This window comes from Phocoena phocoena, chromosome 9 (assembly GCF_963924675.1).
Source record: "Phocoena phocoena chromosome 9, mPhoPho1.1, whole genome shotgun sequence".
Lineage (NCBI taxonomy): Eukaryota > Metazoa > Chordata > Mammalia > Artiodactyla > Phocoenidae > Phocoena > Phocoena phocoena.
In genome coordinates, this window is record NC_089227.1 from 62,191,317 (window position 1) to 62,213,757 (window position 22,441).

Sequence of the window (22,441 nt, forward strand, 5' to 3'; positions counted from 1 at the left end):
ATATTGCAAGTTAATGTAGTTTTCTCTTAATAAGTGACAATCTACATTCTGAGAATTATTGTTAAGGCATTGAGGATTTAAAACTCTGAAAATAAGCAAATGTTTGTGAGTAAGCAGAAGTTAACTGATGGAGGTAGTGTATCATTATGTCATATTCATCCTACAACTCCTATGGCGCTTGTCCAAAGGAGATGAGTGAGTTGTGGCATTGCTACTGATAATAAATAAAATATCATAATTATTATGAGAAGCTGGGAAAAATACCTGTATAATTCATTCAATCCTGCCAAAACTTAAGCAATATTGAGAAGATCTGCTTTTCACCTTTCCACCCAGTTCTTGCCAAGTAGGGTGATACTAGCAGTGTTACACTGGGGTCATGATACAAAGATGTGAGGGGGGGAGGGGAAAAAAAAAGATGTGAATATTCCATGACTTACTCTTTGAAATATGGGAATAGGAATTAATTTGGTAATAACTCTAGGAGTGATTGGATGAGAAAACAATGTGTAGGTTTCCTTAATGTGAAGGTTTAATCTCACAGAAACTCATACTGTTTTAACTGTGGTAATTCTCCAACATACTGATCTATTAAATTCATCTCCATCTAAGACTAAAAAAGTGCACACTTTATTTATTATGTGGATCTTTTAAAATGGTAAAAATGCATGGGATATGTGATTATTGTGAAATGATGACAATCAAGAGGGTTTATAACATTGAGTAGTATGTTGTATTTATATATACTTTCAACTTTAATAGATTAAATGGTAATCACAGGTGTAATTTAGGATGGGAGAAAGCAGGAAAACTGTAAGTTTGGTTTTTGGAGCCTTCATTAAATCTATTTATAATCAGTTAAAAATATAATCAGTTAATAGAAAAGGCTTTTAAGACATAATTCATTTTTGATATTGATGTTTAATTACTTTAAAAACCGATCAATTATGTTCAAATAGGAACGAGAGAAGGCTATGAGTCTCAAACTTCAGTGTGCATAAGATCATCTGAGCATCCTTTTATGAAATGCACATTTGCACGTTCTTAATCCCCAACCCCTTAGATTTTGATTTAGTAGGTTTGGGGAAAAGACCAAGAAATCATCACAAATACACACCCCAGGTGATTCTAATTCAGGACATACTTTGAGTGTTGTTTTCCTTTTGAAGTGAGAGGTTTTTTTTTTTTTTTTGGTAGAGGAGGGGCTTTGGGCCATTCCCTTGGCCACATTTGTACAAACTTTGGATCATCTTTTATTCTCTTTTTCTTTCCTTTGCTTGTCAGAATTATATAGTCAGTAAATCGTGACCTTTCTACCTTTTTCTTTTTTCTCTTATTCAGCCCTTGCTTCCCATTCCCACTGGCATTCAGACCTTTATCTTTTCACTTGGATTTCTGTTTGTTTGTTTGTTTGTTTTTAACCTCTAATGTAGACTTTGAAGGGCCTTTCTCATAGCTATTCTTTTAAAACACCTCTTTAAGCCAGAATAATTTTTGTTGTCCATTAAAAAATCTAAATCTTCTCATATGACATTCAGTGCTCTTTATGCTCCAGTCCCATTTTACCTCTGTTAAGTGAACTTTCAGATTTGGAAGGGACTTTTAAAATTAACTGGTTTAAATATCCTCCTTTTTTTAACCTCCTAGATATATTATTGCCCAACACACTGATTTTTGCCCAATATCATATTTGCTTTTTGTATTGTGCTAAAATGTTCCAGAGTATGTCTTACATTATCAGGTTCCTGAAAGCAGAATCTGTTTTAAATACCTGTTCACTAAAGGAATAATTCAGTTCATTGGTTCAGTCATTCATTCAGCAAACATTTTTCAAGAGGCTTCTCTGTGCCACACACTGTACAAAGTACTGGAGATGCAAAGCCAGATAAGACCTGTCTCTTGTCCTCCAGCAGTATGCCAGCAAGTGGGTAGCAAGTCAATCAGCTAATTCAGTTCATTGTGATACTGGCTATGGCAGACTGTGCACAGGAAACTGAGAAGCCTAGAGGTGATACCTTTAAATAAGAGTTGAATGTAAGGAGGCTCCTGGAAGAAGTATACTTGCCAGGAGTTTTATCTTTCTCCCCTGTTTGCTATACACTTTCTCCTGTACCCCTACAGTGGCTCCTAATATTAATATATTGTTAAGTAGACAATAGTCTTTAAATCAGTATTTTAAAATCTGTTTGTTGAATTTAATGGATAGTATTTTAAAAAGAGGATTGTGTTCACCAGCCTTAGGCTCTTGCCAAACTGAAATATGTGGTGTTATTCATATATATTCAGAGCTTCTCTCTTTCTCTCTCCTCTTTTGCTCATGCTGTACTCTGTCTGAAATGCTCTTCCTTCCTTTTCTGTGAATGAAAATTAGGTCTGGAAGCCTCCCTGCTCCCCATTCAGATCTTGCCTGACACAGCTGTCAGTAACAACTCCTTCTTCTCAATTCACAGAGTAATTTTTCACTGCTTTCCATAAGCACTATTCATGCTTTCACTGATATGACATTTCTTGTTTTTCTCCTTGACTAGGCTAAATGTTCCTTGATAGCAGGGATTTTGTATCCCCTGAAGTGCCTAGCATTGTATCTTGCTGAAAGTAGATGTTTAACAAGATCTTAATGAAGGAATGAAAAGTTTATGAGGAAACCTTCTATTTTGTTATTGGCATCTTCCAATGAAAATGATTCTCCCAGGCATAATCAAGAATGCTTTAACTATAGCTGGAATGAATGTAGTAATGCTCTGTATCCAGAGCCTCCAATTCTAGTAGAGTTCTGCAGGTTAAGTATCAAAATTCCCAAATCTCCTGGTACACTTTGAGGTGACAACTATTTTTCATTTGAAAATAAATGATTTTGGAGGGTTTACTTTTGTGTTCGGTGACACTTCAATCCATATTTTAGTTACTTGCTGCTGTTTTTACGATGTGATACAGAGGAACACTAAATTATATGGTTGAGTTTGTCATTGGTGCTCCACAGGACCTGTTAAGCATTTGTGGCTATTGGTTCAAAAAGTACCAGTGTTCACCTGGACTTGCTGTATCTGTGATTAGTGCCCTTTCTGTTCTGAAAAACACATGTGACACTCTTTCATTAAATCTTTTTACATTGGACCTGATTATTCTTTCAGCAGTTCCAACAAGGGAATTTTATTCTTTAGCTTATATCACGGAACACTTGAGCGATAAGAAAAAAAAATCCAAGTGTTTTCTTTATTTCAGAAATTCCAAGTCTGCTTGGAATTGTTTGGTTTTGGAAACAGATTTCCATGTACATTATTGGTCACAGTTAAGAGAATTTAAGGAAGAATCATAAAGTAAATGCGGTTGTAAGTTTGTCATCATCTAAATTTACTGTCAGTTACGTTTAGTAATAAAATACTCTTCTGAGTTGTCTTCTGGGAAGAGAATTGGTCTGGATTTAGAAATCAGGAGTCAGTTTTGGCTGTGTCTGTGCCTGCTGTTTGGATGTTAATGAGGCCACTTTAGGGGTTCACTTATGCCTCACATGAAATAATAACTCTTTTTAGTTATATAAGAAGCTTCAAACAGCTCAAAATCTTTGGATATAGCAACAATCTCATTAATATCCATATCATCCTCTGGTAGGTTGATGTCTGCAGGAAATGAATGGCCTATGTAATTAATTGCCGAAGGTTAGATCCATTTGCAGGACCAGCTCTGGACTGATGTTCTAGTCACTAGTGCATACTAATTTCTGTTACCATGAACCAGAGAGAGTAAAGCAATCTTATTTGGAGGTTGGACTATGAGGTCTAATTTTTTGGAGAATTAGGGATTTTGAAGGTCAGTCTCAGATGGTGTTGAGATATTTGCTGCAGCTACCTACGGGATTTTTTAGCATGATTTTACAAGGCCGAGATCTTCAGCCTCCTACCCTTTTTTGTCTCATTTCCCATGACTCATTCCTCTCCGCCATGCATCTCTCCTAAACTCCTGCCATGGCCTTTCATGTCTCTTTTACTGCTGCATGCCTTTGCATGTGCTGTTTGCTTTGCCATAATGCCTTTTACCTCTTTAACAGCATGATGAGTTTTCACTCATTTTTTAAAACCTAGCTTTCTCCTCCTGAACTGATACCAAGAACATATATATTTCCTCCACCCCAATTACCTGTTCCTGCGATCATATTCCCTTGGTACTTATATGCATACCTTCTATTAGCACAGGGCACTCTGAGTTACACTTATTTGTTTGTATATGAATCTTCACAACTACTTTGGAAGGTCCTGGTGGATATAGGTCATGTAGTAGTTTTCCCCCTTGTTAATGCTTATATGAGATCCCTACTATATGTTTATTGAATGAATGAACTTTATATACATTAAGCTTTCTTATTAACTGTAATTTTCATGAATGCATTGCAAAATCGATCTTAATTCGTAGTCATTCTGCATTCACTGGAAATTGGAGGCTTTTTACGAATTAAGTATTGCTGATTGAGATAGAAGGCTTTAAGAGTTGGTATATGGGCCTCCCTGGTGGCGCAGTGGTTGAGAGTCCGCCTGCCGATGCAGGGGACACGGGTTCATGCCCCGGTCCGGGAGGATCCCACATGCTGCGGAGCGGCTAGGCCCATGAGCCATGGCCGCTGAGCCTGCGCATCCGGAGCCTGTGCTCTACAACGGGAGAGGCCATAACAGTGAGAGGCCCGCGTACTGCAAAAAAAAAAAAAGAGTTGGTATATGACATTTGAATACCAGTGTAAATTTCAGTACTTGTTTAGATATTCTGCATTGCCTTTATTTATTCAGGTCTCTGATGTTTACACTATCAGACATCTTTCTTTAGACAATATGAGATGTCTGAATATATCTACCTACTAATTTTCCTCTTAGCTATCAAAGAGCAATGTAAGAAGTTTTGATTCAATAAGAGGGAAAGGCTTAATTATTTGTTGAGATGTTTTTGTTAACCTTCTAATACCTTTTCTCTGCTAAGTGTTACCTTCTGGAGAGCCTTCCCTATCTCCCCTATGTAACTAGATATGCACCAACAATAAAAGTAAGAAACTTAAAAAAAAAAAAAAAAAAGAGGGAAAGGAATCTATGAGCCTAAAATTTCTTCATTTTGAGTAGGATTATTACTCTAACAATACACCATAAATCAATGTGAGTAAGGGAATTTAAACTTTATTGTCTGAATCATTTCTAAATTGAATGATATTTATAAATTGTTTTTAAGAATGACTTGAGCTAAATGTTACTATTTTTTAATTTTTAACTTTAAAAAAATTTATTTTATTGAAGTATAATTGATTTACAATGTTGTGTTAAATGTTACTATTGAAATAAAATCTTTAAAATACTTATAGAAAGTTATAATGTCCATTATTGAGAACTTATTACATACCAGATAAATTACTATGTGATTTATCTCTATGTATATATAAATCTGTATCTGTCTATGTGTTTGTCAATCTGTTAATCAATAATTGGGCACCTAGTGTATACTAGATACTGTACTAGGCACTAAATTATTTTTTAATTCTTTTAACAATGCTTCAGTTTGAGATTATTATTCCCATTTTATAGATAAGACAGAGTGATTAATTAAAAAAATTTTTCTCAACTAGTTAATGGTTTAGCTGGGAATTAAACCCAGGTGTTCTGGGGTCCATAAATTATCTATTAATAATTTCTACTATTTCTACTACTACTTTTTTGGGGGGTTTGCAACAAGTCGTCTGGTTGCTTTGCATTATTTGTATTTTTTTCTATTTTGTGTTTTGGTGCTGGATCTTTCTTGAGTATTGTTTTTGTCACATAAACTTCTAATGGAAATGCTTTGATATGTGGCAGAGCTATTTTTCCAACATTGAATTTTGGGACATATGGTTATAATTTCTTTACCATTGCAGTTTTACATAGTCTTAAGCCACAGTATCATTCGGTATGAATTCATTACTAAATTTTACAATTTTTAAAATCAAGGGGAAGGTTATTCGTAAGGTTTGTAGATAATATGCATTTAAAAATTTTAGCTATACTGAGATTATGTGTTTTTAAAGTTTAAAATAATTTACACTTTTTAACTATAAAGTCACTTACAATTATTCCATATCTTTTAAACAGATACCAAGTACTTGCTTTTGCAACGGATGCAGATAAAAGACAAGAGACTGAACAGCAAAAACTTGGTTCTGGAAAAAGACTAGTTGTAAGGCCTTTTAAAAATATATGAAAATTTTAGTAATGTTATATCTAATTATAGATGTTCATTTAGAATAAGAATTTCTGGGAATAAAAATTTAAAAAACATATATTTTAGCTATTTCTCTTTTCTGTGTTAAAGTTATGTCAATGATCAAAGAATTTAGTTGGCTATTATTGAGCAATGGAGATACATGCCTAGTCATAGTCATTATATAGCAGATTATAGAGTTGTACCACTAGAATGATAGATATCCAGATGTGGTCACTTTTAACTGAAGTGATTATAAACTAACAAAATAAAAATAGAAAAATTAAAAATTCCTTTAATAGGCAAAAAAGTTGCTACTAATAGGCATGTGATGAAATATATAAGTAAAAGATGAAAAAATGTTCACAGTCTACAAAGATAAAGTTAGCTCAAAGACAAACGTGGACGTTTGATAACTTGAAAAAGTAGTTTGAAGAAAAATTGTTTGAATTTTATTGTTTCTGGTCTTTAATCCACTCTGAGTATATTTTTTCTATAAGGTGTGGCAAAATGTTCTAATCTCATTCTTTCACATGTAGCTGCTCAGTTTTCCCAGCACCACTTACTGAAGAGACTGTCTTTTCTCCATGGTATATTCTTGCCTCTTTTGTCATAGATTAATTGACCATAGGTGTGTGGGTTTATATCTGGGCTCTCTATTCTGTTCCATTGATCTATGTGTCTGTTTTTGTGCCAGTACCACGCTGTTTTGATTACAACAGCTTTGTAGTGTAGACTGAACTCAGGGACTTACTTCCAGCTTTGTTCTTTTTCTCAGGATTTCTTTGGCAATTCAGAGTCTTTTGTAGTTCCATATAAATTTTAGGATTATTTGTTCTAGTTCTGTGAAATATATCATGGGCATTTTAATAGGGATTACATTAAATCTGTAGATTGCTTTGGGTAGTATGGACATTTTAACAGTATTAATTCTTCTAATCCAAGAACATAGGATATCTTTCTATTTCTTTGTACCATTTTCAAATTCCTTCGTCGATGTTTTATAGTTTTTAGAGCATAGGTCTTTAACCTCCTTGGTTAAGTTTATTCCTAGGTATTTTATTCTTCTTGATGCGATTTTAAACAAGATTGTTTTCTTGCTTTCTCTTTCTGATAGTTCATTATTTATAGGAAAACAACAGACTGTCTATATTGATCTTGTATTCTGCAACTTTCTGAATTCATTTATTAGTTCCAATAGTTTTTTGGTGGAGACTTTAGGGTTTTCTATATATAAAATACCATGTCATCTGCAAAGAGTGATAGTTTTACTTCTTCCCTTTCAACTTGGATATGTTTTATCTTTTTCCTTGTTGGATTGCTGTGGCTAGGGCTTCCAATACTATGTTAAACAAGTGTGAGAGTGGGCATCCTTGTTTTGTTCCTGATTTTAGCAGAAATGCTTTTGGGTTTTCATCATTGAGTATGATGTTAGCTATGGGTTTGTCATAAATGGCCTTTATTATGTTGAGATATGCTCTCTCTATACCATCTTTGATGAGAGTTTTTATCATGAGTAGATGTGGAATTTTGTCAAATGCCTTTTCTGTGTCTATTGAGAGGATCATGTGATTTTTATCTTTCCTTTTGTTAATGTGTGTCACATTGATCGATTTGCAAATATTGAACCATACTTGCATCCCTGGAATAAATCCAACTTGATCATGGTGTATGATTCTATTTATATGTTGTAGGATTCAGTTTGCTAATATTTCACTGAGGATTTTTGCATCTATATTCATCAAAAGTATTAACCTGTAATTTTCCTTTTGTGTAGTGTTTTTGTCTGGTTTTGGTATCAAGGTAAAGGTGGCCTCATAGTATGGATTTGGGAGTTTACTGTCCTCTTTAATTTCTTGGAAAAGTTTGAGAAAGATAGGTAAAATTCTTCTTTATATTTTTGATAGAATTCCCCTGTGAACCTGTCTGGTCTTGGACTTTTGTTTGCTGGAAATTTTTTTTAAATTGCAAATTCAATTTCACTGCTAGCGATCCATTTATGCAGATTGTCTATTTCTTCCTGATTCAATCTTGTCAGGTTGTATGTTTCTAGAAATTTGTCCATTTCTTCTAGGTTGTCCAATTTGTTGACATATAGCTGTAGTATTCTCTCATGATTTTTTGTATCTTGTGGTATTGGTTGTTATTTCTCCTCTTTCATTTCTTATTTTGTTTATTTGGGTCCTCTCTTTTTTTCTTGGTGAGCCTGGCTAAAGGTTTATCAATTTTGTTTATCTTTTCAAAAAAGTAGCTCTTGCTTTCATTGATCTTCTCTCTTATATTTTTTGTCTCTATTTTATTTATTTCCTCTCTGATCTTTATTGTTTCCTTCCTTATGCTGACTCTGGGCTTTGTTTGTTCTTCTTTTTCTAATTGCTTTAGATGGTAGGTTAGGTTGTATATTTGAGATTTATCTTGTTTCTTGAGGTGGGCCTGTGTCTATAAACTTCCCTCTCAGAATGGCTTTTGCTGCATTGCATAGATTTTGGAAAGTTGTGTTTCCGTTTTCATTTGTTTTGAGGTATTTTCTGATTTCCTCTTTGATTTCCTCATTGACCAATTGGTTTTTTAGTAGTATGTTGTTTAACTTCCACATGTTTGTGCTTTTCCCATTTTTCTTTCGGTAATTGATTTCTAGTTTCATACTATTGTGTTTGGAAAAAATGCTTGGTATAATTTCTATCCTCTTAAATTTGCTGATACTTGTTTTGTGGCCCAGCATGTGATCTGTTCTGGAGACTGTTCCATGTACACTTGAAAAGAATGTGTATTCTGCTGGTTTTGGATGGAATGCCCTGTAGGTATTTATTAAGTCCAACTGGTTTATTGTGTCATTTAAGACCACTGTTGTGTTACTGATTTTCTGTCTTGATGATCTGTCCATTGATGTAAGTGGGGTTTTAAAGTCTTCTACTATTATTGTATTCTTGTCAATTTTCCCCTTTATGTCTGTTACTATTTGCTTTATATATTTAGGTGCTCCTGTACTGGGTGCATATATGTTAATGATTGTAATATCCTCTTCTTGTATTGATCCTTTTATAATGATATAGTGATATTATTATATGATATCATGTATTATATTATTATGATATTATAATGATATAATGCACTTCTTTGTCTTTTGTTATAGGCTTTGTTTTAAAGTCCATTTTGTCTGATATGAATGTTGCTATCCTTGCTGTCTTGTCGTTTCTGTTTGCATGAATGAAATATCTTTCTCCATCTCCTCACTTTTAGTCTGTGTGTGTCTTTGGCTCTGAAGTGAGTCTCTTATAAGCAGCCTACAGATGGGTCTTGTTTTTTTACTCCAATCGGACACCCTATGTCTTAAAAAATATTTTTTATTGAGGTATAGTTGATTTACACCCTATGTCTTTTGATTGGAGCATTTAGTCCACTGATATTTAAAAAAATATTGATAGGTATGTACTTATTGCCATTTTATTACTTGTTTTCCAGTTGTTTTTGTAGCTCTTCTCTGTTCATTTCTTCTTCTTTTTGTTTCTTCTCTGTGGTTTGATGATTTTCTTTAGTGGTATGCTTGTGTTCCTTTCTCTCTAATTTTTGTGTGTCTGTTGTAGGTTTTTGATTTGTGGTTACCATGGGTTTCATATATGTTGACCTACAACTGTATCTACTTGTTTTAAACTGGTGGTCATTTAAGTTCAAACACATTCTAAAGATCTACATTTTTTACTCCCCTCCCCCCATATTTCGTGTTTTTGATGTTATATTTTACGCCTTCATGTTTATCCCTTAACTGTTTATTATAGTTATAGTTGCTTTTATAATTTTTTTGTCTTTTAATCTTCATAGTAGCTTATTTAAGTGGTTGATCTTCAGTCCTTACTATATATTTGTCTTTCTTAGTGGGATTTTCCCTTTCCTATAGATTTTTACTTCTTTCCCACTTAGAGAAGATGTTTTAGCATTTCTTTTAGGGTAGATTTAGTATTGATTGATGAATGCTTTTAATTTTTGCTTGTCTGAGAAGCTCTTTATCTCTCTTTCAATTATAACTGATAATCTTGCTTGGTGGAGTATCCTAGGTTGCAGGTTTTCCCCCTTTCAGCACTTGGAGTATATCATGCCACTTCCTTCTGGCCTGCAAAGTTTCTGCACAAAAATCAGCTAGTAGTCTTATGGGGGTTCCCTTGTGTATAACTCTTTGGTTTTCTCTTGCTGCCCCTAGAACTCTGTCTTTATCTTTAATTTTTGCCAGTTTAATTATGATATGTCTTGCTGTGGATCTGTTTGGATTCATCTTCTTTGGGACCCTCTGTGTTTCCTATATCTGTATATCCATTTCCTTCTTTAGGTTTGGGAAGTTTCCAACCATAATTTCATCCAATACATTTTCAACCCCTTTCTCTCTCTCTCTTCTCCTTCTGGGACTCCTGCGAATGTTGGTACATTTGATGTTATCTCTTAAACTGTTCTCATTTTTTAAATTTGTTTTTATTTTTGCAGTTTCTTGTTAAAATTCTCACTTTGTTCATCTATTCCTTTCCCTAATTCAATTAGTAGTCTTATTACTAATGCTTTGAATTCTTTATCTGGTGACTTGTTTATTTTTAATTTTTTTTGTGGTACGCGGGCCTCTCACTGTTGTGGCCTCTCCTGTTGCGGAGCACAGGCTCCAGATATGCAGGCTCAGCGGCCATGGCTCACGGGCCTAGCCACTCCACGGCACGTGGGATCTTCCCGGACCGGGGCGTGAACCCGTGTCCCCTGCATCAGCAGGCAGACTCTCAACCACTGCACCACCAGGGAAGCCCCATTTTTCTGTTTTTTTAGGTGTTTTCTCTTGCTCTTTCTAGTGAGACCAACTCCTCTGTCTTCTCATTTTGCTTAACTTTCTCTCTTTCTATGAAATTAGGTGAAACAGTTATCTAATTCAGTGTCCTTATGTGGGAGCATCCTTGTATAGTTTGTATGTACCCAGTGGTTTTGATGGGAGAGCTGGATTTGATGTGAACATAAGTCACATCTTTCCTCAGGGTGTGCTGGCAGCTATCACCTTGGTAGGAAGTGGGCTGGAGAAGGAAGGGCTAAGGATAGAGCCAGGTATGAGCCAAGGATTCCCCTCTCTTCAGTGGCCATCACTACCCTATCAAAGGCGGGGTCAGGTCCCAAGTTGCTGGAGCAGAAGCCCTGAGGGTGGAGTCTTTCTGGCTCTGTTCCCTTTAAGTGTGAGCCCTCCCCATTTTCAGCACTGGCACCGTTGTCGCAGAGGGGAGTAGTGCTGGAGTAGGAGTGCCTGTGCAGGCTCTTGGTATTTGAATGGGTATAGGCTGTGGTGGTCCGGCCATAGACAGAGGTTAGGCTTCTTCTGGTGTGCTGCCTGTGCTGCCCCCTCCCTGGTTAGACAGTGCTTTCGGTCTTAGCTGCCTCTGTGTTTCACTGCTGAGCTCTTTCCTCAGTCATGGCAGCCTTCACTACAGTGTGGAGCTGCAATGTGAAGTAAGCAGGGCTGGAGCACTCAGTCTGCTCAGGCTGGGGCACTCACGAGGCGGTTGCAGGAAACCAGTCAGCCACCCATGAAGTTCCGATCTGCACGTTCCGCCCTGTTTTGGGAGTGAACAAGCACGTGTGCACTCCTTCCGAGCTGGATCTGGGATTCCCCCAGCCTTCCTATTAGTCCCACCTGCCCTCCAACCAGCCAAGGGGGTTTGTCTTCTCTGTGCAGGACCCCAAAGCTAGGGTGCCCAACATGTAGTTCAAATTGCTCACTTCCCAGGGAGGATCTCTGCCTGTGAAGTCTCACTTTTCCTCTGAGCCCTGTCCCTCACACAGGTCCTGACCTGATCGCTTCTCTTCCCTTTCTACCTGATTATATGTGGATCTCTCTTCCAGCCTTGGTTGTACAGGAGTCTTTCTGCCAGTTTCCAGTTAATTTTTGGTGAGAATTGTTCTACATATGGACATATTTTTGCTGTGTTTGATGCCGGAGGTGAGTTCTACATCCTGTGACTCTGCCATCTTGATTTCCTTCTCCAAGAGCAGAGGTCTCCTCTGTCTTCTAGCTTGCATTGTTCCCATGAGAAATCTTTCATCTTATCTTTGTCCCTTTGTATATAATGTCTTTTTTCTCTGGATGTTTTTCAGATTTTCTCTTATCACTTGTTTTGAGCAATTAGATTATGATGTGTTTTGTGTAGTTTTCCTTTCTTTCATTCCTTTTTCGATGCTTAAGATTTGTTGAACTTTGTGTATCAGTGAATTTATAATTTTTATGAAATTTAGAAAAATTTTTAGCTATTAATTCTTCATATATATTTTTCTGTTCCCATCTTTTCTCCTCTCCTGTCAATTACACATACATTTAGGGTGCTTGAAGTTATCCTACAGGTCACAGATTTTCTTTTTCTTTTCAAAAATTCTTTTTTCTATTTCATTTTGGATAATTTCTACTGCTATGTTTTCAAGGTCACTAATATTCTTTCTACAGTGTCTAATCTGGTATTAATTCCCATCTGGTAAGAACTTCTATCTCTACAAGTTCACTTCGGGTGATTTAAAAAATATCTTCCATGTATCTACTTAACTTTTTAAAGATAAAGAATATAGTTATAATAATTGTTTTAATGTCCTTGTTTTCTAATTCTAACATCTATATCTTTTTTTTTTTTATGTCTGATCTTATTTATTTGTTACTCTTAGAACATCTCATTTTTGACTGGACTCAGACTTAGAAGTAGAAGCTCTCAGAGAGGACAGCCTCCAACTCTTGGCAATCTGTTCCTGGTGTTTTTCTTTGGCCTCCTTCATCCTCCTGGCCCAAAGTTTAGCATATTCTGCAGCCTTTTCCTTATTTTTCATAGTACACTGTTTCTTCAGAGCAATACACCAATGTTTGTCTTGCAGAACACGTGGAGTAACAAGATGCTGAATCTTGGGTGCTTTGGTCCTAGGTTTCTTACCTTCTTTGTTTAGGGGCTTTCTCACAACATATTGGTGGACATCATCTTCTTTAGAGAGATTGAAAAGTTTGCGGATTCTGCTAGCTCTTTGGAGCCCCAGGTGATGAGGTACAGTAGTATCAGTGAGTCCAGGAATATCCTTCTCCCCTTTTTTATCGATGACCAAATTGAGAACTCTCAGATTGGCATCTACAATGCAACCCCGTGCAGATTTGCCCTATCTTTCTCCAGTCCTCCTTGGTCTGTAACAAGAATGCCCCTTACTCAGTAGCAGGTGGACTTGGCCATGGGTCAAGACACTCTGTTTCATGGGGAAACCCTGTTTGTCGTTTCCACCACTGATTCGGACCATGTAACCCTTCCATTCTTCTCCCAGAGCGTCAGCACCAACTTCCGTGGCCATACGCTTCTCATAAAAGGTATGAAGTTTTCGTTCATCATCCACTTCAATGAGTTTCTGGCAGCCAGTGGCTGGGAAAGAGATGTTCAGCTTCATTCTGAAGTGGCCGACCGCCTCTGAGGCGCCACAAAAAAGAGTCTGTATCAATTTTGAGTGAATTTCAGTTTATTTATTTATCTCCACATCATGGATCACATTTTCCTTTTTCTTTACATGCTTGGTAATTTTTTATTAGATGCCAGGATATAGTCAATTTTACTTTGTTGGGTGCTAGATATTTTTGTGTTTCTATAAATCTTCTTGAGCTTAGGCCTGCGAGACAGTTAAGTTAGTTGGAAACAGTTTGATCTTTTTGGCTCTTGCTTTTAAGTCTTGTTAGGTGGGACCAGAGCAGTGCTCATTCTGGGGCTACTTATTCCCTACTCCTGAGGTAACACCCTTTGAGTGCTCTATCCACCTCTCTTTGAATTATGAGGTGTTCCAGTCTGGCTGGCGGGCACTGGCAGTATTCCAGGCCCTTTGTGAATGCTGGGCACTGTTACCGCTAATCCTTTTGGGTGGTTCTTTCCCTGGCTTTGAGTAGTTTTCTACATGAATGTGCTGATAAGTACTCAGCTGAATACTTGAGAGGATTCTTTACAGATCTCAGAGTTCTGTCCCTGTGCTGCTCTCTTTCTTTGTCATGCTGTCTTATGCACTCTAGCTGCCTTGGTTTTTCTGAACTCTTATCATCCATCTCCTCAACTCAGGGAGTCTGTTGGGCTTTGCCTGGGTTGTTTCTCCCTGTGCCATGGCCTGAAAACTCTCTCATGGCAGGAGCAATTTTACCACTCACCTCATTTATTTTCTGTTTTTAAGCGGATTGCTGTCCTTTGTTTTCTGATATCCAGTGCCTTGCAAATGGTTGTTTCATACATTTTGTCTGTGTTGTGGTTGTTTCAGATGGATGGTAGATTTTTTTCCTGTTACTCTATGACGGCTGGAAATGGAAGAAATTTTAAATGATTGTTCTTAGTAAACTTCTGTGCATTTTGAGACTCATTAATTTAGAATGTGGTATATTTCCCTAAGGAGAGGTTACAAAGAGTGGCACTCAGTACCTAGTGAACTGAAAGTATTTAGTGGCAGGATCTTGGCCTGTGGCCTCAGAAACTTTGCCTATCCACTCTGAATGAATCGTCATCTCTCAGAGTCAGGGACAGATCAGCCTGAGTTACAAGCACTGAAAAGTAATGCTAGAATGCTAGCCTATTATATTGTAATGAGAAATGTTAACTGTCTTAGGACTGATGTTCATGTCTTGTGTCCAGTAGAATCTTTTCATATAGGTAAACTACACTTGAACTAAGTGGCAATTGAATGATTTCTTGGTGTTGAATCTGAATTTAGATGAAGATAATCTGATGCATCTACCTATATGCACTATGCTGTCTCCCTATTCCAGATTGTTCTTATATACACACTGATTATATTTGCCTCTCTGGCTAGCTCCATTTGGATTTCATACCTTCTTCAGATATTTTAATCCTAAAGTAGACAGATTAATACCTAAATCATTTCTGGATGGCATGAAATTTATATATATATATATTTAAAAATTTTATTTTTTGGCTGCTTTGGGTCTTCGTTGCTGCATGTGGGCTTTCTCTAGTTGTGGCAAGTGGGGGCTACTCTTTGTTGTGGTGCGCGGGCTTCTCATTGCAGTGGCTTCTCTTGTTGTGCAGCATGGGCTCTAGGTGCTCAGGCTTCAGTAGTTGCAGCATGAGGGCTCAGTAGTTGCGGCACGTGGGCCCTAGAGCATGCGGGCTTCAGTAGTTGCAGCACACAGGCTCAGTAGTTGTGGTATGTGGGCTTAGTTGCTCTGCAGCATGTGGGATCTTCCCGGACCATGGATCAAAACCTTGCCCCATGCATTGGCAGGCGGATTCTTAACCACTGCGCCACCAGGGAAGTCCATCTATCTATCTATCTATCTATCTACCTATCTTTAATGTGACTTTTCATATCTCTTCTTTGAACTTTTATTTGTTGATTCTTGCCTCAAAGCCTAACTTTGAGGGCAATCTTACTTCCTCTTTATCCACATACTTTTGTGCATTCCATCTCACATTGCATTTCCCTGATGATCAGTGGTGGTGAGCATTTTTTAATATACCTGTTGGCCATTTGTATGTCTTATTTTGAGAAATGTCTATTTAGGTCTTTTGCCCATTTTAAAATCAGATATTTGTTTTCTTGCTATTGAGCTGTCTGAGTTTCTTATATATTTTTGTATATTAACTCCTTACTGGCTATATGGATATATTTTTTTCCATTTCATAGATTGTCTCTTCACACAATTGATTGTTTCCTTTGTTGTGCAGAGCTTTAAAAATATTTTTTTATTGAATAAAAGACTTTAAATTCTATAATGCTTTACAATTTTCAAAAGTTTCACACACGTGATTTCATATAATCCCATAATGACCTTTTTTTTTTTTTTTCCCTGCAGAAGCTTTTTAGTTTGATGAAATCCCTTTTGTCTATTTTAATATTGTTGCCTGTGCTTTTGAGGTCATATCCAAAAAAATTGTTGAGCTTTTCCCTATGTTTTCTTCCAATAATTTTGCAGTTTCAGTTCTTATGTTTAAGTCTTTAGTCCATTTTGAATTGATTTTTGCGTATGGTATGAGATAGGGGTTCATTTTCATTTCTCTGTATGTGGATATCAAGTTTTCCTAACACCATTTTTTGAAGAGACTGTACCATCTTGCATTGTGTGTTCTTGGTACCTTTGTCAAAGATGAGTTGACTATAAATGCAGAGTTTTATTTCTTGGCTCCCTATTCGGTTCCACTGGTCTAGATGTTTGTTTTTTATGCCAGTTCCATGCTGTAGTTTTGTAGTATATTTTGAAATCAGGTAGTATGATGCTTCCAGCTTTGTTCTTTTTGCTCAAGATGGCTTTGGCTATTTGGAGTCTTGTGGGTTCATATGAATTTACATTTTTTTTCTATTTCTGTGAAAAATGTCATTGGAATTTTGATAGGGATTTGAATCTATAGATCACCTTGGGTAGTAGGGACATTTTAATAATATTAATTCTTCTAATCCATGAACATGGAATATCTTTCCATTTATTTGTGCTCTTCAATTTCTTTCACCAATGTTTTATAGTTTTTGATGCACAGATTTTCACCTCCTTGATTAAACTTATATGAGTGTTTTTGAACCACTGAATAGCTAATATCATTTGGTAAAAGATGGGGCAAAAACTATTAGAGTCTACAAAATATCAGAAATAAGGTCATAGGAAAAAAAAGTGAATGAAGTTTAGCCAATCTTTTTTTTTTAATTTTTTAAAAAATTTATTTATTTTGTTTATTTATTTTTGGCTCTGTTGTGTCTTTGTTGCTACACGTGGGCTTTTTGTAGTTGTGGTGAGTGGGGGCTACTCTTCGTTGAAGTGCGCAGGCTTCTCATTGTGGTGGCTTGTTTTGTTGAGGAGCACAGGCTGTAGGCACGTGGGCTTCAGTATTTGTGGTACACGGGTTCAGTAGTCGTGGCTCATGGGCTCTAGAGTGCCGGCTCAGTAGTTGTGGTGCACGGGCTTAGTTGCTCCATGGCATGTGGGATCTTCCTGGACCAGGACTTGAACCTGTGTCCTCTGCATTGGCAGGCAGATTCTTAACCACTGCGCCATCAAGGAAGCCCAAGGTTAGCCAATCTTTATGCCTGTGTTGTTGTAAAGCATTTCTTAATTGTATTGATATGACAGTGACTAAAATGTTCTGTTTTTAGCAACTAAATTGATCATAAGTTTTCCTTTGCAGGTGGATTGGACTCTAAATATTGGAGAGCAAGCCCTTGATATATGTATTGTCTCTTTCAATCAGTCAGCATCTTCTGTTTTTGTTCTTGGTGAGAGAAACTTTTTTTGCCTTAAGGATAATGGACAAATTCGATTTATGAAGAAACTTGATTGTAGCCCAAGTTGTTTTCTCCCATATTGCTCAGGTGTGTAGAAAGATTTTCTTGTATCTCTTCCATATGTCATGACTATATTTTATACACCAAAAAAAGCCCAAATCACTCACATATATTTTAAACATTTAGGAAAATAGTTTTATACAGCACATGTAATGGAAATTTTAACTTTTAAAGTTTGAATAGAAGTGTGATATAAAGCACACATTTGGTTTTGTCAGTTATTTTACTTCATACAAAATGACTTGTAGAACTGGCCTCAGGTATGCATTAATGCTTTCCAAGATGTGGCTGTTCAAGATGCTTCTAAGAGAACATCAGACTCTTTTACAAGCAGAATGGAGCATAGTAATGCCTAATAGAATTATTTGTCTGTAGTGAATGTCTAGTAAATATTAGCTTAAATGTGTTAAATATTAATCAAGTTCATGCTTTCTAGATAAAATACAAAAATGTTGGCCACTATCTGGTTACAGTTTTTATAGTTATATATGTAGTTTTTATATACTTATAAAATGATTTTTTCTTTTTGATATTGGTAGCTTGTAGTTGAAAAATAATGTTTTATTACTTAAAATCTTTATGCATTAAGTCAAGACATTAGAATTAATTTGTATCATAAATCCTCTAAAAGGGATATAATATACTGTTGGAAATGATTGTTTTCTTATTATCCTCTTTTTCTGTCTTCAACCCATAGTTTCTGAAGGAACAATAAATACTTTGATTGGAAACCATAATAACATGTTGCATGTTTATCAGGATGTGACATTGAAGTGGGCCACTCAACTTCCCCACATTCCTGTAGCAGTAAGAGTGGGCTGTTTACAGTAAGTGGTTTAATTTAACAGTTTTTTAAAAAGAGTATCGTAAGGAATTCACTAGAAGTTTTATGGCAAATGATTTTATTAAAAAATGACAAGTGACATTGAATGTCTGCAATGGAGATAATTTAAAATATAAATTTTATTGGTAAAGAAGGATATAAAAAACCCTTAATTAGCACCTTTAATCATTTTATCTAGAATCTAACAAGATATTCTTTATAAATTCAAGATTTCAAGAAAATAGTTTACCTGATAGATTATTTTCTTTAAAATAGAAAAGGATTTCTTCAAGCACTTAATGGATCCCATTTAGATATCACTTATTGTTGACCATGAGAATGTTACACTTCAAAATTTGTTTCAGAACTTATTATGTCAAACAGTGCAGAACTGCTAATGATTATGTGTTCAGGACAGTTTAGATTTTAAATAGAGCCTTTTTGCATTTAAATGAAACACAAAATTCATGTGTTAACATTAACTTTACAAAATTTATCAAAAATGAGAGAAATAGATATCTAACTGTGTAATTTTTCTAGTTTGTCAGTATATGAGGCAAGATCTTGACAAACTCTTTAGCATCTCAGATTATGTTTAGGAATTGAAAATCTCAATAAATGTATAGAAAAACAACTTTCTATAAAGCTTCATGTATCCCCAGATCTATTCAGTTCTGCTTATTTAGATCATTTTATTGAACATTTAAAAACCGTATGTAGAATTCTTCAGTGATGCCTATAGCATCTGATCAATGTGGCTAATCTCTCCAATTTAAGAGGTTGAATGTGGAATATTATTGTTGAGGCTCAATGAAAGGCATTCATATTTGCATTAATGGTTAATCTGAAGCTTAGATGTTGGAAAAATGAAAACAATGAATATTTTAAAAAGAAATTGCTTTTCATATTTATGAGAAAATACTATAATTACAATACTATAATTATAGTTGCTGGGCACTTAACACAAATTACAGTTACTTTGTATCTGAAGAAAAATTTTAAATTTTGAGTTAGCTTTTGCAAAGTCCACCAGATAGTCTTTTAAGTTCAACCAAACACTCAGACTCACCAGACATTTTATATCAGATTTACTTATAAGGATTTAGAACAGGAAAAATATCTTGCCAGCAGGGCAACGTCAAGTAATTCTCTTTTGGGAGAGTAATTCTTGCAGTGGTCCATATATCCATCCAAGAGCTGTTCTCTTTGGCCCCCCAAGTGACAGCTTAGGTGCAAGAAGACAGATTCACACTGGTGGTTATGCAGCCCATCATGGCTTACAGTCTTCATGCCCCTCAGGAGCCAGTATCTTTAAATACTAAAAAGTCATTGTGGTTTTATGTATGTATGTGGGGCATGGGAGAGTGATAGATAGAAAGAACTTATTGAGATCATTTAGTTGAAATACTTATATTACAGATATATTATTTACAAGGGATATGTCTATTTTAAGAGTCATCATACTCATAGAGAAGCTCAGAGATATGGCTTGCCAGAAGATATTTATGGTTAACTTATAGTTTCTGGTCCAGATGCAACTTACAAGTCAAGGGACAAATAGTAACTGAAAGTACCTTGAATAAAAAGTCAAATTTCTATATAGTGTGCAGCAAGATGCTTATATTCAAAATTAGCCTGACACACCTAAATTTAGGTACTTGTAAGTGAAACTTCCTATTTCTCATAAAGATCATAATTATAAATAAGTGCAAATATTACCATTAATGATTTCCACAGTTAACATATAGCAATAATTTCTAATTATTCATTGGAAGATTTTTCTTATTTTTATGCACTTTAACATAAAAATATAGGATTAGAGTGTTTGAAGGAATTTCATTGTAACTTTTAGTAGAATCAAAAAAATTTATTACTGACTTAACTATAGCATATTTGTATTTAGAAGTTAATATTTGAAGTTAGAGCACTGAAATAATGTCACTCCTGCTTTTTATTACCTTTAGGGTTAAACTTTTTTGGTAGAAGCTTCCTTGGCTGCATGTGTTTATTTGTAAAGGAAATTGCTGCTATTTTAATATGTTTCTTTTCAATGAATAAGAAATATTGGATTTGGATCAAGTTGGTGCAATTATACTTAATAGCAGCCTTTTCTTCAGAAACTACGATGCTTTATTTCCTCCCACTCCCTCCTAGTTGGCAGTCCTAGTCCTCTCTACCTTGTTTATTATAAACCAGTTTTAAATCTGTCTGGGTTTCCTTCTTTCTTTTCAGGGTAAACGGCATTCTTGATTAGAATTTTTTTAGTCTAATTATTTTAATTTTTGTGTGTTAGACTATAGGAATGTGAAATAAATATACAGTTTACAGAATCAGAAGATCCCGAATGTGATAATGTTCTTTAAATTCTTAGCTATTACTGTTTTCCTCTCATTGCACAAAGTAGCTATGGAAGCCTGGCGGAGTATCTTACCTCTGCTATAGTTAGTTTCCCAAACGGCAAATAAAGATCATTGTTTATCGGTAACGTTATTCTCTCTAGAGATATGAAATATACCTAAAAGTAGAAGTCTATTTGAATGGACATTCAAAGTGATGGGAGCCTTTCCAAACTTTAGCTGGCAGCCACAACCATTGTACTTTAAAATCTTGTTACAGCTCATTTTTTAGTATAAACAATTTGGTCTAGGACTACGGTGTTTTTCTTCCTAGGCTATATTCACTATAGTAACTTTTTATAACTGTCAGTATTTAATATTTTATTCTTTAGTCTTCATTGATATAGTATTCTTGACCAGAATGTTCTCCCCATTTCTTCTCTGGATTTTCAGATTTCTTCCATCTTCGAGTCCTAACAAGTCACATAAATAAGCCTTCCCTCTCTACCCTGATCTCCTTCTTTGAATTTCTATAATATTTATAGTATGTTGGTGACTGTTCTTTGCTTTTTCTAACTCCCCAATTTGATCATATACTGTTTTAATGTAAGTACCTGTTCTACTTTTGCATATCACATTGAATAATCAGTCAGAAAGCTGAACATATGGTATATGCTCGGTAGATACATGAAAATCATTGTGGTTTGTGTGTGTCAGGGTGAGGGGTGGCTAGAAAGACCTCATAAGAGCCTTTAAAGTTTTTTTTAAATATGAAAAAATTGAGACTCATAGATAGAAGGGTATTGTTTCTTTGAAGACATATTTATTAGGAGAGTTTTTAAATTTCAAAGTGACTTTTTCTTTCTTTTTAGTTTAACGTTTGCTGTTAATTTGTCTTTTTTTTTTCCTTTGTGCTTTGTAGAAAGAGAATGTTGGCCTATATATACACTTTCTGCTATGTTATATTTTTAAGGGTTTCCTTTGTGGCTTAATACTCCCCATAATATTTGTAAATATTCTTGGAAGTAGGGTAGAACATAAATTATGATTTTCAGAGCTTGTGCATTGTTATTGATATTTTCCTCTGTTAATCTATTCATCAGCAGTGGAATGTTTGTCTTTCATTACTATATTTTTCTGTCAATTTTTTGTTGAATATCTAAGTATTTTTGATTTATATATTCTAGTTCTAATTATTCAACTTATGTTTATGATAGTTATTTATTTTTTTGGTTAGTTTAAAAAATGTTGCCAGTATAAAGTGACCTTTTCTTGTGCTTTCATTTAATGTTTTCTTGCTTCTTTGTTTTGTTTTGTTTGCTTTGAGTTCACTTTGTTATTAATTATTGGTATGCTATTGTCTATGCTTTTTTAACCTGTAACTTTATTTTGGGTGTATTTCTTATAAAAAGAATTTGATGGGATTTTTCAACCCATTTTGGAGACCCATTTAAAATTGTTACATTCGATGTATTTTGTCAATTTTCAGCTTCTTTGATATTCTCTACATTTTATACTATTTTCTTTGGTTTCCATTTCTTGTATGTGAGCTGTGGTTTCTTTGCACTTGGAATTCTTCCATGTATTAGATGTTACATACACATACATATCTCTTTTCTTTATTTTACCATACAATATAACACCCTATACCATTCTGGGGAACATTAAATCAGCCTACTGAGGGATGAAGCACAATTAATAAGTTAAAAAATTATAATTCATGATATAAAAAGATTCACAATCTTTAACAGATATAGAAAAATACATTAGAATCACTGTATGA

The 22,441-nt window shown here is 35.2% G+C and overlaps 1 protein-coding gene and 1 pseudogene across 6 annotated transcripts in view; one reads left to right on the top strand and one right to left on the bottom strand.

The window, feature by feature from the left end:
- Nucleotides 1–22,441, top strand: part of BBS9 (Bardet-Biedl syndrome 9) — a 477,322-nt gene that overhangs the window by 91,972 nt on the left and 362,909 nt on the right. For all 6 annotated transcript variants that reach the window (XM_065884413.1, XM_065884414.1, XM_065884415.1 and 3 more), the window contains exons 6-8: nt 6,096–6,180; nt 17,343–17,526; nt 18,197–18,326. In XM_065884413.1, the coding sequence (XP_065740485.1) occupies nt 6,096–6,180; nt 17,343–17,526; nt 18,197–18,326 (399 nt within the window). The remainder of the gene's footprint in view (nt 1–6,095; nt 6,181–17,342; nt 17,527–18,196; nt 18,327–22,441) is intronic.
- Nucleotides 12,877–13,626, bottom strand: LOC136128209 (small ribosomal subunit protein eS6-like; annotated as a pseudogene).